The sequence below is a fragment of the Urocitellus parryii genome, chromosome 10 (assembly GCF_045843805.1).
Source record: "Urocitellus parryii isolate mUroPar1 chromosome 10, mUroPar1.hap1, whole genome shotgun sequence".
NCBI classification, from domain to species: domain Eukaryota; kingdom Metazoa; phylum Chordata; class Mammalia; order Rodentia; family Sciuridae; genus Urocitellus; species Urocitellus parryii.
In genome coordinates this window covers 780,365-794,955 of record NC_135540.1, presented here as the reverse complement: position 1 = coordinate 794,955, position 14,591 = coordinate 780,365, and the positions used below count along the sequence as shown (strand labels likewise).

The 14,591-nt window shown below is 59.4% G+C and overlaps 1 protein-coding gene across 1 annotated transcript in view; it reads left to right on the top strand.

The window, feature by feature from the left end:
- Nucleotides 1-9,069, top strand: part of Pde5a (phosphodiesterase 5A) — a 47,442-nt gene extending 38,373 nt beyond the window's left edge. Inside the window, exons 13-15 of the mRNA XM_077803518.1 lie at nt 3,081-3,155; nt 3,752-3,835; nt 5,508-9,069. Of these exons, the coding sequence (XP_077659644.1) occupies nt 3,081-3,155; nt 3,752-3,835; nt 5,508-5,645 (297 nt within the window). The 3' untranslated portion in view covers nt 5,646-9,069. The remainder of the gene's footprint in view (nt 1-3,080; nt 3,156-3,751; nt 3,836-5,507) is intronic.
- The last annotated feature ends 5,522 nt before the right edge of the window (nt 9,070-14,591 follow it).

Here is a 14,591-nt window from a genome sequence, read left to right as displayed (position 1 = left end):
TGAAAGAAGTTAGAAAACATTTTGTGTTGCTAAAGCAGAAGATGAGATTGATATAAATGAGAAAGTGTAGCATGTTCTTAAGAGAAAAAATCAGTAGAAAGGTATTGTTTCTCTCTCTTTAAGCCAATTTACAGATTTTAGGCTATTAAATTTTTGTTCTCAAGCTAGAAAAAAAATGATTTTAAAATTTATTTAGGAGGAAGTCAAAAAGCAAAAAGACACCCCAAATTTCTGAAAAGGTGAAGCAATTAGGTGTTGGTGTTCTGATATGGAAACAGTACTACAAAGTCCATAATCACGAGTGTCTGGTCTGGGTGGCAGATCAGCAGAACACAGGAGAGCCGCGGATGGTCCAGGACTGCCCAGTGCTCACTGTATAACAAATAGCCCTCCAGATACAGGAAGGAGCTCACTAGTGTGGGCTGAGCGCATGACCGGTGGAGGGAGACAGGACTGGTCCAGTGCACACATGTGGACTCCAGGTGAGTTCCAAACCCTGGTGGGCACCTGTGGGACAGGCTCAGGGCGCACAAAAGCAGAGCACCCCACCAACAGAGTCAGCCTCCACAGACTCCAGGCACAGACGAGGAGGACAACTGCCCGTGCACTGACCGTTGATCCCTCAGCAGACGAAGAGCTGAGAGCAGGAGAGAGATGCCCACGACCCTGTGGAAAGTGAGCCAGAGATGCGAACCCAAGGTCGGGGGCTTTCCTACCGGGAACGGCTTCTCCTTTGAGAAAGTTCTCCGAACCTCAGTCGTCAGAGACACCCACCCAGCAGGCCTGCACGGAACCCCGGGCCAGTGCTGTTCCCGACAGTCAGACCCTGGAGGGAGCCGGAACGTCCACCCAGGAGGGTGGGTCAGTGTGTGGCAGTGTACCCTCGTACTGGGAGGTGCTGTGCCCTTCAGGAGGGTCACAGATGACTCGGGAATGTGCCAGACCCAGGGGCACAGCCCAGCGTCATTCACAGGAAGTTCTAGCACAGGCAGGCTGGCCTGTGGGAGTGGCCGTGTGCTTCTGGAGGGAGGGAGAGGAAGAGCAGAGGACGGCGGGAGCCTCCTGGTGACACACAGCTGCGGGCATCTGCCTCCACGTGAACCATCCCCTGGGGATCCACACAGCTTCTCCCCCATCGCGGAATCCACAGGTTGACCAACATCCCGGAGTTTTGTTGCGTGCTCGGTCGGGGCAGCTGGGGGACGCTGAGGGCCCCGAGTCGCAGCCTCGGGGAATATTCAGACTGGGGCCTGTTGGCCACTGCTTCTGGCATCTGATCCAGACCCTGGGGAGAGCTGGAAGTGCTTATTCGCGGCTGTTGGGACCAGCAGAGAAGCAGCCCACACACTCATCAGCAGTGACTGGAGAGACGACGGCCCGTCCCCACAGACCCACGCACGTCAGTAGAAATGAGGGTCATCTAGGAAGAGACAGAGAGAGGTGTTTGTGTGAAAAAGCTGGAGAAAGAACCTGCTATGTCCCTGATTACATACGAAGGAGCAAAATGTGAATATCTGTGTTATGTAAATGTTCATATTAAAAAACAGGTTTACCCACAACGGGAAGTGAGTGACTTCCCACAGAGGGACAGGGAAAGGGGTGTGTCGAGCCCGAGCCCGGGCCCAGAGCCCCACCACGGCCTGTCGCGCAGGCGAGGCTCCAGGACGTGTAGCAGTTTTCCTGATTGTGAAACAAAATTGAGTGTATTTTTAAAATCATGAAATCTCGGACATAAAGGAAACAAACTTGATGTTTAGTCCTAGGAAGTGCTGATTCTTTCTAAGGGACATTAAACCCGAGCACGGGAACACCAGAAAAAAACGTAGGGAGCCCTGGGGTGGTGGGTCATGGGTGGCAGTTTTGTATTGACACTGCGTGGCAGGTGGCACAGAGGAGCACTAAGAAATCTCACCAGGGTTAAGAGCTAGGATTTCCAGCACAGACTGCGGCTTGCAGAAACCTCTTGTCCTGAACTGGAGCTGGAGATGCTCTGTGAACCAGGTGTTCCTAGCTCAGGCCCCGGAGGGTGAGTGCAGTGAGCAGACCCGGTCCTGCCTGAGACCCCCAAGCCCTCAGCTCAGGAGCAGGCTGCATGCCGCAGAGGTGGGCTGGCACCACCAGGAGCGTCTCCTCACACCAGCAAGGGGCCCCAAGACCCCTTGGAGGACCCGGCTTAGTGAGCCCCTGTGCCAGCGTGGAGTCAGGATGGAAATGCATAGATACATTCCCACCCACAAATTCAAATCAACACTGAAAATACTGAAAACAGCCTTCCGAGGTCATCGTGAGAGCCAGGTTGTTTTTTTTTTTTTTTTTTTTGAAGTGGGGAATCGGGCATCTCTCCTTCCTTTTATAGGATAAAAACTGTAGGGAGCCTTGGGATGTAACTACATGATTGCCGTGGGAAGCTTCCCTCTATCCTATTTTAACTAATAAAGGAAAGGGGAATGTTGGCTTTGACCATCACCCTTTCTCAGCCCTGAGTTGACGGATGTAGGCAGAGATGGTTGATGATGGCCAGCGTCACAGACGGACGCACCTGGGCTTCCTGCAGCGACTGGTGGGAGTGCACAGCACTGCCGCCAGGGAGCCCCACTGAGACTGATGTCCGCTGGCCAGCCCCCGGCCACATGCCCTGAATGCAGGGGCCAGACCCAGCAGCCTCAGGGCCAGCATGTGCACTGCGAGGCTGCAGGATCAGCCACCAGTTTGTCCCTCGAGGCAAGGAGAAACTGAGAGGGAACCTGTAGGTCAGGAGAAGCTGCAGGCCTGTCCACCCACCACCATGATCAAAGGGCCGTTGCTGCTGAGTCTTGGCAGCACCTGGACTAACGGGTGCTGAGTGAGCTGCTGACCCTGCACATGGCACTGGCTCCCTCTCGATGGCCAGCAGAAGTGGCACCTGGCTCTCAGTGCTCTTCCCAGAGGGTTGTGAGTGCCTCCCACGCAGTGAGTCAGCGCCGTTCTGGTTATCGGTGTCAGTGAGACACAGACCTGGCAGGGGGGTCTCCACCCAGGGTCTCTGTTTTAAAGACCGACGTGCTTCTCCTTGCCTGAACGCAGCCTGTTGTTTGTTTCAGATAGCAGAACTGGTAGCAACTGAATTTTTTGACCAAGGAGACAGAGAGAGGAAGGAACTCAACATCGAGCCCACCGTAAGAACCCCCCTCCTGGCACTGCCCTGGGGTGGCCCAGAGCCATGCTTTGTCACGCTTCTGTGGGGTCTTCCCCGGGGACCCGGTGCTCTTTTGTGGTTCGGCACTTGTTCTGTTGGAAGTGTGAGTGTCACCCGGGAGGCAGAAGCGAGGAGAAGACGCTCCGCCCGCCCCAGGTGTCCCTCTGGCCCTGTACCTTCTGATGACACAGGCGCTTGTGCCAGGCAGGTGCCCCTGTGCGACGTCTTCATGGCTATGAGCAACACCTGCAGCCCCTCCTGGCACCTGCCCTGGCGTCATGACGCGTGGGACCCTGCCACTGCGGCCCAGTGGTGGAGGGCTGTTGCTGGGCCTGTGTGGCCCTCTTTACTGTCACGAGGTTCCCAGAGGGAACAGGACTGGGGGCACAGATCTCCAGCCACAAAAGCGTCCCGCACTGGGCCCATCTCGTGCAAACCTCCCCAGTCTTCTCCATCCTAGGGTGGGGAGTGCATGAGGCTGCCACCTGGCTTCCCAGGCTGGCCCACTTCATCTTTCGGAGCCCACATTTGTTGTGTTCTGCAAACAAATGCACCCCTGTTTGTGTCTGTTTTCAGGATTTGATGAACAGGGAGAAGAAGAACAAGATCCCCAGCATGCAGGTCGGGTTCATCGACGCCGTCTGCCTGCAGCTCTACGAGGTATTTATGGGGAGCTCATGGTGTGCTGGCTTGAGGCATGTCGTGAACTAAAGCCTGAAGAAATCCGAGAGATTGGCGCTAGGCACATACTTTTTGTTCTAAACCGAGAAAAAAAACAAAAGTAGCTTTGTATCTTTTGCTGATAAATATGTTTGCCTGGAGCAGGGAACACGTTTTGTATCTGCTATTCTCAAAAACGTCATTCAGCTTAAATGCCCACTGTGTGCAGCCCAAGGGTTCCCACTGCGTGCTAGCCACAGGCGCCTACTGTGTGGGGCTCCTCAGGGGTGTGGGAGGGCAGGGCGTGGCAGTGTCCTGAGGAGCTGCGTGCACTCTGCTCTCCTGCTCTCTCTGCCCCACACCTGGGCCTCCCCGAGGAGGCTGCCTCCACTTTTCCTCTCTGCCACACTGTGACTGTGATCTTAGGAAACTCGCCCCGAGGATGGGGAGGAAGTGTCTAAGGATGTGCGGGTTCCTGTCCCCACACCCTGCTGGCTTGGCCTACGTGGACTTTTAGGAGTTGGGGATTTTTGTTTGTCTGTTCACATGTGAAGAGATTCCCCGCTCCCCGCAATACCCAGTTGACTAGATGCTTACGACCCAAGTACAGAAAGGAGATTTTGTCTTTCAAAGTTCAAACAGAAAACTGCTTTTAGCCTTTAGTTATTTGGGAAAGGAACGTTCAGCGTGGAGTTACCCCAGCACGTCCTGGAAACCTCTGACCAGGGTGTCTGGGATTCAGAGACTGGGTTCCAGGGAGAAGGACTCTTCACCCAGGCAGGTGGCTCCTGAACCACACCTGGGGTCCATCCAGAGACACAGTAGGGAAGCGGTGCCCGGAGAGGAAGGGAGCCCCTCCAGGGGCACCGGGCCTGGCCCTCGGCAGGACTGCCGCCTCCCCACGGCTGGCGGAGGCCAGTGAATATACAAATGGGGTCTGGGCCTCTCAGTCCTGGTAGAGAGTCGTGCCAGACCACCTCTGCAGGGTCGTCTCCTGGGCGTCATGTGCCTACAGAGACCCCTTCTCTGTTCGAGTCGGCCCTGAAAACGCCCTGTGACGCGAAGCGTGTGTCCTCCGCGTCCACAGGAGTGTTCTGCTGCAGGGACCAGCAGGGAGCAGCCACTCGGGCCCCACGTGGGGAGTCGCTGGAGGCAGAGCGCGGCTGTGTGCTTCCCACTGGCTCCCGCCAGCAGGGACTGCGCCTCATGGCGTGGCGCCTCCTGGCTGCGGTGACCGTCTCTGTGCGTCTTTAGTGGGCACACCAGAGCCACACGGCACCCGACCCCGTCGCCCGGTGCTGTTCAGTGTGTCTGTGCGAGGAGGTCCTCCTCGATGACACTGCTGCAGCCGAGTGCAGACCATGGTGCCACTCTGAGTGAGAACTGACCCTGACGGTGGCCTGGGGTGAAAATCCCCTGGGCCTTGCCTAAAGCCATTCTGCAAGCCTGCACGTCACCCCCGAAGCTATCTGCACCACACAGTAACCCGCCCTGTTCCCCAAAGAGCAGGTCCCACCAGCCCCGCCTCCACACCTCGGTGCTGCAGGGGCCTCCCTCCTGAGGTCCCTATGTGTTGTCCACGTGGGAAGGCCAGGCCCCCTGGGGGAGTGGAGCGTGGCCTGGGCCGGCTGCGGCCTGCGTCTTTCCACCTGCTTCCTCTCTCCCTCTCCAGGCCCTGACCCACGTGTCAGAGGACTGCCGGCCCTTGCTGGAGGGCTGCCAGAGGAACAGGCAGAAGTGGCAGGCCCTGGCAGAGCAGCAGGAGAAGACACTGGTCAACGGGGAGAGCGGCCAGGCCAAGCGGAACTGAGGGGCTGTTGGCGCGGCGTGGAGACTCCGAGGCACGTCTGGGAGCCCCAGCCCACTGTGCTCGGAGCAGACCGTCCACCCTTGGCCACTGCTGTGTTCTTGTTTCGGCACGGCTTTCAAGAGCAGCGTGACGTGTTTTCAGGGGACCTTTCCACAGGTTCTGGGCATGTCTGTGCCGCGGGAAGCCCACGGCCCGGCGGGGCTCTGTGTGCTGGGGGTGTGGGTGCCGCTCTGCCGCTGCTTCCTGCTGGGTTTATGAGAACTGGCTCCCTGTTTTCTGAGTCACCAGCCTTTCAACAAGGTTTGGAGTCTTGCTTTTCTCAAGAGGCCGGGAGGACAGTGTGTGAGCCCTGCTGGGCCTGCTGGGGGCCAGGTGGGGTGAGGAGGAACAGGGTCTGGTCAGGTGGAAAGAGTGAGCGGCCGCATCGCAAGGAGAATGCAGCCACTGACCTCTGTTTTGTGAAAGAATGGGGGTGGGGCTTGGCCTTCCCCCCAGGAGCCCCAGCAAGGGCCTGCCGTCTCACCTGCAGGGTCAGCAGGTCAGCGGAGAAGCCCCATTCCACCACCAGCCAAACACATGCCACGGGAGGTCCTGCTGAGAACAGTTTTGAAATCTGAACTTTTGAAAATAATCTTGCCATCTTTCACGTCCTTCCAAGCCACACCTAGACCCCAGCATGGTTGTTGGAGCGCTGACCTGGAGGGACACTGGGCTGCAGGACGGAGCTCAGTCTCTTCCTTCAGTCTGTCAGGTGGACCCTGGAGGAGAGTTGGACTGGGTCGGCAGCAGGGCACTGATCCGGAGCTGTGGGCAGAGCTGAGGGAGCAGGCAGGGCGCCTCCGCCCAGTGAGGTCAGAAGCACCGCGGCTGAGAAGCTGTGGTCAGCTCACCAGGCGAGCTGGGCCTGAGCACGCGGCCTGGGCACTGCCCTTGGCCCGCAGGGCGGGTGGCCCTGCAGCTCCTGGGGTTTGAGCCCACCTCAGCGTGCCCCTGAGTTCCCGCTGGCCCGGCGTTGGGGGAGTAGACAGTGGAGCAGGTGGCGCCCGAGAGGGACTCTGCCTTTGGATCTGGGGGGAGCAGGAGGAGAGACTTGGCTGTCGGCGTCCACCTGCGTTAGTCAGGGTTGCTGTGACCAGAACAGCTGACAAGAACCGCAGAGAGGAGCTCCCGGCTTCAGTCCGTGGTGACCGCTTCACTGCCCTGAGCCGCGTAGAGGAGGCCGCTCATCTCCCTGCAGCTGGGAAGGGGGCAGGGGCCGCGGTGGAGAAGCACCCCTGGGGCAGCCCCATGACCCACCTCTTCCACCACACCCCACCCACAGTCTCCCCCAGTGGGTCCCTTCCAGCCAGGGCGGCTCTCACCACCCAGTCTCTTCTCTGCCTGCTCCTGCCCCGACGGGAGCTCTGGGCACCTCCCATGCCCACACCACCCTCCCACTTTCCCACAGGGAGGGGAAGTGTTTGCTCTGGGTAGCTGTCACTAGGGTGGACAGGAGCCCTGGGTGTGGGCGTGCCGCGGTCTCCACGTCTTTCAGTGCTGGGGGCTCCTGTTCACATCCTCTGACGCCCTAAAACTCAGCGTGTTCCTCTTAGTGCTGTGCGTGCGTGCGTGTGTGTGTGTGTGTGTGTGTGTGTGTGTGTGTGAGCCCCCGGCTCTGTTCCTGCCATTCAAGTCCAGAGAAGAGGCGGGATAAAGTGTGGCCATCACTGCACTGTGAGGCGCGTCCAGGGAGCTCTAGCTGGGGTTGCGGGACCTGGGCCTTCAGTGTTTTATTTCATGACACAGGTGAAATCTAACATCGCCTCCTGGTGGCACTGGAGTGTGAATCTCACAGACTCACCAGCAATAGTCGTGTCTGCACACTGACACACCTGTGCACGCGTGCATGGTTCTCTAGGGTAGACTCTCACAAGCTTCATCACACACCTGTTACGCCAAAATATAGAGCCGCCCACTCTCGGGCAGTGTGCTCAGGCCCCTGGGGCGTGTGCCGCCAGACAGAGCCGGTTCTGTGTGGAGGGTTTGGATGTGTGTGCCCACAAGAAGGAGACGCATTCAGATTAGACGCCGGTTGGTCCTTAGAGAGCAGCTTATTTTGTGTCACTGGTTTGGACAGTGAAAGAAGTCAGGCAGGGCCAGCCTCCGCGTCGCTGCCGACACTGCAGCTCCGAGGCACCCAGTGTGTCTGCAGGGCACCTCCTGGCTCCGCGTCCCCACTGGTGGGAACCCGTGGCAGATGGGGATGCTGCCTGGGGGGCAGGGCACCGATCAGTTCTTCTTCTGTTGGGGACAGAGGCAGTGCCCCTCACCCCACCCTGTATCTGTGGTGGCTGGGCTGGTGGTCGCAGCAGAGCGGGGTGAGGCCGGGCCTCGCAGGCACCGCCCGTGGGAATTCAGGAGCCTGAATGTTGTGTGGCAGAGTTGGGGGAGGACAAGGACACGGCCCCAGTGCCACGGGCCTCAGCCCACAGGTCCTTCTCACTTGCGTTTCCAAGATGGAGAAGCCAAGGATGCCCTGCTCCCCGGGGGTCCTCTAAACGCCTCACCAGCTCCTGGCCCCCATGGGTGGGCCGTCTCCCTGTGAGCGGTGCTGGAGCTGGGGAGCAGTCTGGAGCCAGGTCCCTGGAGGGAGCTGTGTCCCCAGCTCCAGCCAGTGCAGTGCCTTTCCCTCGGCAGGTGGCACAGGGCACACCTGCCCCAGAGCGACCCAGGCTCCAGGCCACCCTCCTGAGGCCCTGGCTCTGGCTCCTGCTGTGTTTCGACAGGACGGATTCAGACTCAGCGGCCTGCAGGGGTGGCTTGGAAGGAGGAGTGTCGGGCTGAGCCTGTGCCCGGGTAGGAAGGGACACCGCAGGGCCCGTCACTCCAGGCTTATCCTCACCCCAGGCCCACACAGGGCCCTTCAGTGCGTGTCCTGCGTCCTCGTCCTGTGACATCTGCCCCGCGCTGGCCAGGCTGTCGCGGCTGTGAACTGTGCCGTGCCGACCTCCGCTCAGGGGGCCTCCCACACCTCCGAAGGCCCCCGAGGACACGTCCTTGGATCAGCGGGAAGCCGTGGGATCGTGAACCTGTGGCTTGGTCCTGCAGCTTGGGAGAGGAGCCCGAGCCCCACGGCCACTGCCCTGCCTTCTGCACCTTGGGCCTCTTCACTGTGTCTGAACACATGTAGAGTTTCTGACACTATTTTTGTACTAGGACGAGGGAGTCACTGTGTACCTCACATTCAGCTTTGTAATCTTGGTGATCACGAACGCGGGTCACTGTCCTCTCCCACCCCTGAGCCACCCAGTGGCTCTTCTGTGCCACTCACCACCTCCGGCAGCTGTGAGGCCACCAGCAGGCCAGGGAGGCTCCTGCACTGTGCAGACCCTCGCGTCCGCTTCCTCGAGTTGCCCTGCTTTGTAAAATAAAGAATGAACCGGTCCACGAGTGCCGCGTGATGGTCAGGGGACCTGGGCCTTTCCAGTCACAGACTGAAGGGGACTTGGGGTCTGGGGCTGGGGAAGTCGGCCCCGTGGTCTGAGACACCGAGATGGCGCCCACCCAGGTCCCTCCGGAGGAAAGGCCTGGTTGGCCCTGACCTTGCCTGCCCTCCTCCAGCAGTGGCCCTCCTCCGGGCCGGGCCTCGCTGCCCACCACCTGGCATCCAGTTCAGGTCACCTGTGCATGGTGACACCACGGTCGGTGCTGCTGGCCCAGGACCCTACCCCGCCTACGCCTGCTGGACAGGCCCCGGTGGCTCTCCAGGCTGCTCCTGGGTCAAAGCTGGGGGAAGTCCCTGCCTGCAGGGGACAAATGGCTTCCCCTAAGGGCCACTAGAGGGCACGGGTTCCAGGTGTCTTCCTTCCTGGCCACAAAGAAGGGATGAGAACGCTTTTGGTAGAAAAAAGAAGGGGAAAAATATGAGGGAGGGCAGGCAGGAAGGAAGAGGATTTAAGGAGAATCAGCAGGGAACATGGGTACTCTCTGAGCTGCCTGCAGGAGCCCACGCGTGGATGGCTCCCGAGAGCCGCAGGCCCTGCCCCCGCACAGCACAGGGACAGGCTCCCTCCCTCCCTCCCTCCCTCCCTCCCTCTCCCATGGGCTGGGAATGCCCCTCACAGGCCCTGCCTGGGCACGTGGGTCTGTGACTGTGTGTGTCTCTGTGTGTCTCTGTGTGTGTCTCTGTGTGTCAGTATGTGTCTCTGTGTGTGTCTCTGTGTGTCTCTGTGTGTCAGTATGTGTCTGTGTGTGTGTCTCTGTGAGTGTGTTTGTGTGTGTCTCTGTGTGTCTCTGTGTGTGTCTCTGTGTGTCAGTATGTGTTTGTGTGTGTGTATGTGTGTGTCTCTGTGAGTGTCTCTGTGTGTGTCTCTGTGTGTCTGTGTGTGTCTCTGTGTGTGTGTCTCTCTGTGTCAGTATGTTTGTGTGTGTGTGTCTCTGTGAGTGTCTCTGTGTGTGTCTCTGTGTGTCTGTGTGTGTGTCTCTGTGAGTGTGTTTGTGTGTGTCTCTGTGTGTGTCTCTCTCTGTGTCAGTATGTTTGTGTGTGTGTGTCTCTGTGTGTGTGTCTCTGTGTCTCTGTGTGTGTGTCTCTGTATCTGTCTGTGAGTGTGTGTGTGTATGTGTGTCTGTTTACTGGCTTCATTTTTAGAGTCATTGGGGATCACATCAGAACTGAATGGAGAGTGTAGAGGGCTCGCACGCCCACTGCCCACTCCACTGCCCACTCCACTGCCCACTCCACTGTGCTGATGGGGATGCATCCACACTGGAGGTCTGAGGGCCTAAACCAGTGGACGAAGCCCATGTCCCCGTTACGCTGCTGCAGCGCAGGTTCACTGCCCGACAGTCCTCTGCTCTGCCTGCTCCTCCCTCGTCCCCCCGCCCCTGCTGTCCTCTGCCTTCACTGCCCCTGGTGTGCCCTGTGGCTGGGGGGGACAGCAGTGCCCCCGTGGGCTCCCTTCACTCAGAGGGGCTGGCTTGCCTCTGTGTCTCCCCTGTCTGCCTGGGCTTGGCAGCTCGCTTCCTTCAGCTCTGAAGAGGACTCCGTGGAGGGACGGGCCACCAGGGAGTGTGTGCATGGACAGGTCCTTTGACACACTGCCCATTTCCCTGCCTGGACACCTCAAGGAGAATGTTCACTCAGTTCACTCCTTTAAGTCAGTGAGGTCTGTCCAGGGTGAAATAGATCGTGTGGGTGTTTGGATGCTGTAAAATAGAGGTTCACATTTTCAGTGCAGAAGTAGCAGCTACAAGTAAGACAAGTAGCCCTCAGAGTGGACGTGGAGTGCTATGGTGCTGATTCTGGTCAGTGCTTCTGTCTAGGGATCCAAGGGTTAGGGTTCCCTGGGTAGCTGCAGCTTGCCATGAGGGCACATCTGGAGGAGCTCTGCCATTCCCTGAGCCCCCTCCAGGTGGGCGTCTCTCCCGTCCTCCCAGCCCCTCCAGGTGGACGTCTCTGCCATTCCCTGAGCCCCCTCCAGGAGGACGTCTCTGCCGTCCTCCCAGCCCCTCCAGGTGGACGTCTCTGCCGTCCTCCCAGCCCCTCCAGGTGGACGTCTCTGCCATTCCCTGAGCCCTCTCCAGGTGGGCATCTCTGCCGTCCTCCCAGCCCCTCCAGGTGGACGTCTCTGCCGTCCTCCCAGCCCCTCCAGGTGGACGTCTCTGCCGTCCTCCCAGCCCCTCCAGGTGGACGTCTCTGCCATCCTCCCAGCCCCCTCCAGGTGGACGTCTCTGCTGTCCTCCCAGCCCCTCCAGGTGGACGTCTCTGCCATTCCCTGAGCCCTCTCCAGGTGGGCATCTCTGCCGTCCTCCCAGCCCCTCCAGGTGGACGTCTCTGCCATTCCCTGAGCCCCCTCCAGGTGGACGTCTCTGCCGTCCTCCCAGCCCCTCCAGGTGGACGTCTCTGCCGTCCTCCCAGCCCCTCCAGGTGGGCATCTCTGCCGTCCTCCCAGCCCCTCCAGGTGGACGTCTCTGCCGTCCTCCCAGCCCCTCCAGGTGGACGTCTCTGCCGCCCTCCCAGCCCCTCCAGGTGGACGTCTCTGCCGTCCTCCCAGCCCCTCCAGGTGGACGTCTCTGCCGTCCTCCCAGCCCCTCCAGGTGGACGTCTCTGTCCTCCTCCCAGCCCCTCCAGGTGGGCATCTCTGCCATCCTCCCAGCCCCTCCAGGTGGACGTCTCTGCCGTCCTCCCAGCCCCTCCAGGTGGACGTCTCTGCCGCCCTCCCAGCCCCTCCAGGTGGACGTCTCTGCCGTCCTCCCAGCCCCTCCAGGTGGACGTCTCTGCCGCCCTCCCAGCCCCTCCAGGTGGACGTCTCTGCCGCCCTCCCAGCCCCTCCAGGTGGACGTCTCTGCCGTCCTCCCAGCCCCTCCAGGAGGCCCCGCTGGCCTTGTATTGATTCCTGGCCGTCTCCTGTGTTAACCTTGGTCCCTGTCACAAAACTCTCCCATCTGAGGATCCCACTGGCCAGGCTTTCGGTACCTCAATGAGCAATTTCAAAGACCCCGCCCAACAGAGTGGGCTGCGTTCTGCGTTGAGACCCCCAGGCCGTCCTGCAAGCCCCTGGTTGAAGAGCTGGCCGTGTTGTTCTACCTCCCCAGGATCCTGGAGGTAGGAGGAGTGGGTCAGGTGAGTCCATGAGGAGACCCCACTTTGACCAGACAGACCCCAAGATGGCTCAACAGCAAGCTCACTGAGAATTTTGTTCTGTCTCAAATCATTTGGATTTTCTGTCTCAACAAAAACACGGCAGAGTGCATTTATGTAGGGAAGAGAAGTAAAGCAGGGGCAGGCCCTGGCCCGTGGGCACTTCAGAGCACTCCTGCAGGACAGGGGATCCCTTACGTGGCCTGGGCGGGTTGTCGGCACTGTCGGCCCCCTCTTCCTTACAGGTCATGTGCTTGGAGGTCAGTTAACTGCACCTGGCCCCAGGGATGAGATGCAGCCTCTCACGGCTGGAGAAAAGGCAACTGGACGTGGCCTGTCGAGAGCCGGGCCAGGAGGACGGGGCAGAGCCACCTTTACCTGGGCTGACATGGCCCAGGGGTGACTCATGGCTCCTAGGACCTGGGAGTGGAGGGCAAAGATGCCCTTATCACCTGGTTGGTACAGCCTGGGCTGTGCTCTGGGCAAGAATGGCTGCCAACTGAGGGGCAAGAGGCTGCACTGGCCAGAGAGAGGGCAAGTGGCCTTCTGCTGCTGGGCAGAGGCACTGTCTGCTTGCTCCTCTGCCGGCCCCAGCTGCAGCAGCCCGTGTTCCCGGCACCATGGCCAGGGCTGAAGAGGTGCCCGGCAGAGCACGAAGGAAGAAGCCTGGACAGAGACTACAAGCAGGTGGCTCAGCCGGTGCTGGCTGCAGTCCACTGAGTCCATGGTGGAGTCCTTCACAGAAGAGCGAGGAGAGAAGCTCAGTTCACTCACTCCAGGCCAGAGCTCTGGGCCTGCCAGCTAGGAGGTGACTGGGGTCCAGCCCTGGCCCATGCTCTGCCCCCACAGTGCTGGCCCCCACCTCGAGAGCAGCTCCCTTCCAGAGCTCCTGTCCCCACAGGCCAGGGGAGACTGTGGCACACACACGCCGTGCTCTGTGGCCTGCCCACACACCTACTTGTGCTATCCGGGGAGAGACTCCTGGACTCTCCTCCACCTGCAGAAGGGGGTGGGACCCAAGCCTGCTAATGGGGGTGTCCTCATGGTGTATAGGTTCCTGCTGTTATCCCTCTTTCTCCACGTGGCCCCTCCAGCCCAGTCCAGCGGAGACCAGGCGCCAGGGGGCCGGTTATCTCTTACCTGAGGAAAAGGAGCTGAGGTGAGCACTTTGTGGCTGAGGGGTCAGAGTGCACTTGCCACACTTGCTGCTTCAGGGAGCACCCAGGTTCTTGGTTTGCCCTGGAGAGGCCTGATAGGCAGCGGCGGCGCCCAGCCGCCAAGCGTCGACGGCCTGTCAGTGGACCTAGGCATCAGCCGTGGCCGAGGTCAGACGAGGCCTCTGAGCTCACTGCTTCCCAGCTGGCCAAGCCCACCCTGGGCGAGCACACCCCTGCTGGCTCCTGAGCCAGAGTACCAGTGTCCACTGGGCAGAGTGCCCGGCTGGGCTGGAGGAGCAGACAGGACCAGCAGGACCCGGGGCAGCCCAGCCTTCATGCCTGACATACCTGGAGGCAGAAGCACACCTTTTCATGTGCGATTTTACGAAGTGTTTCTCTAACTTATCGACTTCAGAAGTTTTCTCCTGAAGAAATTAAGATGTGTGTTTAAAAATACAGATGATATTAACATAATGGAAATGGCAAACAGCAACATACCTATCTCTTGGAGAACTAAATAAATTATAAAAGAATATCATGAGGCCATTTAAAAATATCATGTAGAAATCATTCTACTAAATGAATATATTAAGTTAAAAACCAGATTTTAAAGCCCTATCTCTAGGACTTAACACTTTGTGAACAGTCTGATTGAGGAGACATTAAGCTGCTGACAGCTGACTCTGGGGAAACAGATGTTCACGACCTCCTTTTCCTGAGATCGGCCTCCGTTAGTTCTGCAGCCAGGACAGGAGGAAGGCCTCAGAGGAGCTCTGGAGGGGGCAGAGCCGGGCAGCTGTCCAGGCCCCCCCCCCCCGTGTCCTGGGCTGGACAAGGCAGCTCCGACATGGACCTGGGCAGGGCTGGTGCTGCCCCGCCTGGCAGGGAGTGCCCCAGCACACTCGGTGCCTGGTGGACAGGGTCACCACTGCCACCTCCTGCCTCCTCCGTGACTCCCTGGGCCACTGCCTCCTGTGGACTTGGTGCAGATTGAGGACTGTTTTGCTGTCAGCTTGACCCCTCTGGCTAGAACACATGCTCCTGGACACACTGACCATTTCCGGAAAAGCCTGGGGAATTGAGCTGGGAAGGAACTTGAGGATGAGCTCCTGGCCCCACAGTGCCAGCTCCTGTCCCTCAGCAGTCCCTCTCACCACTGGATCCTTTCAG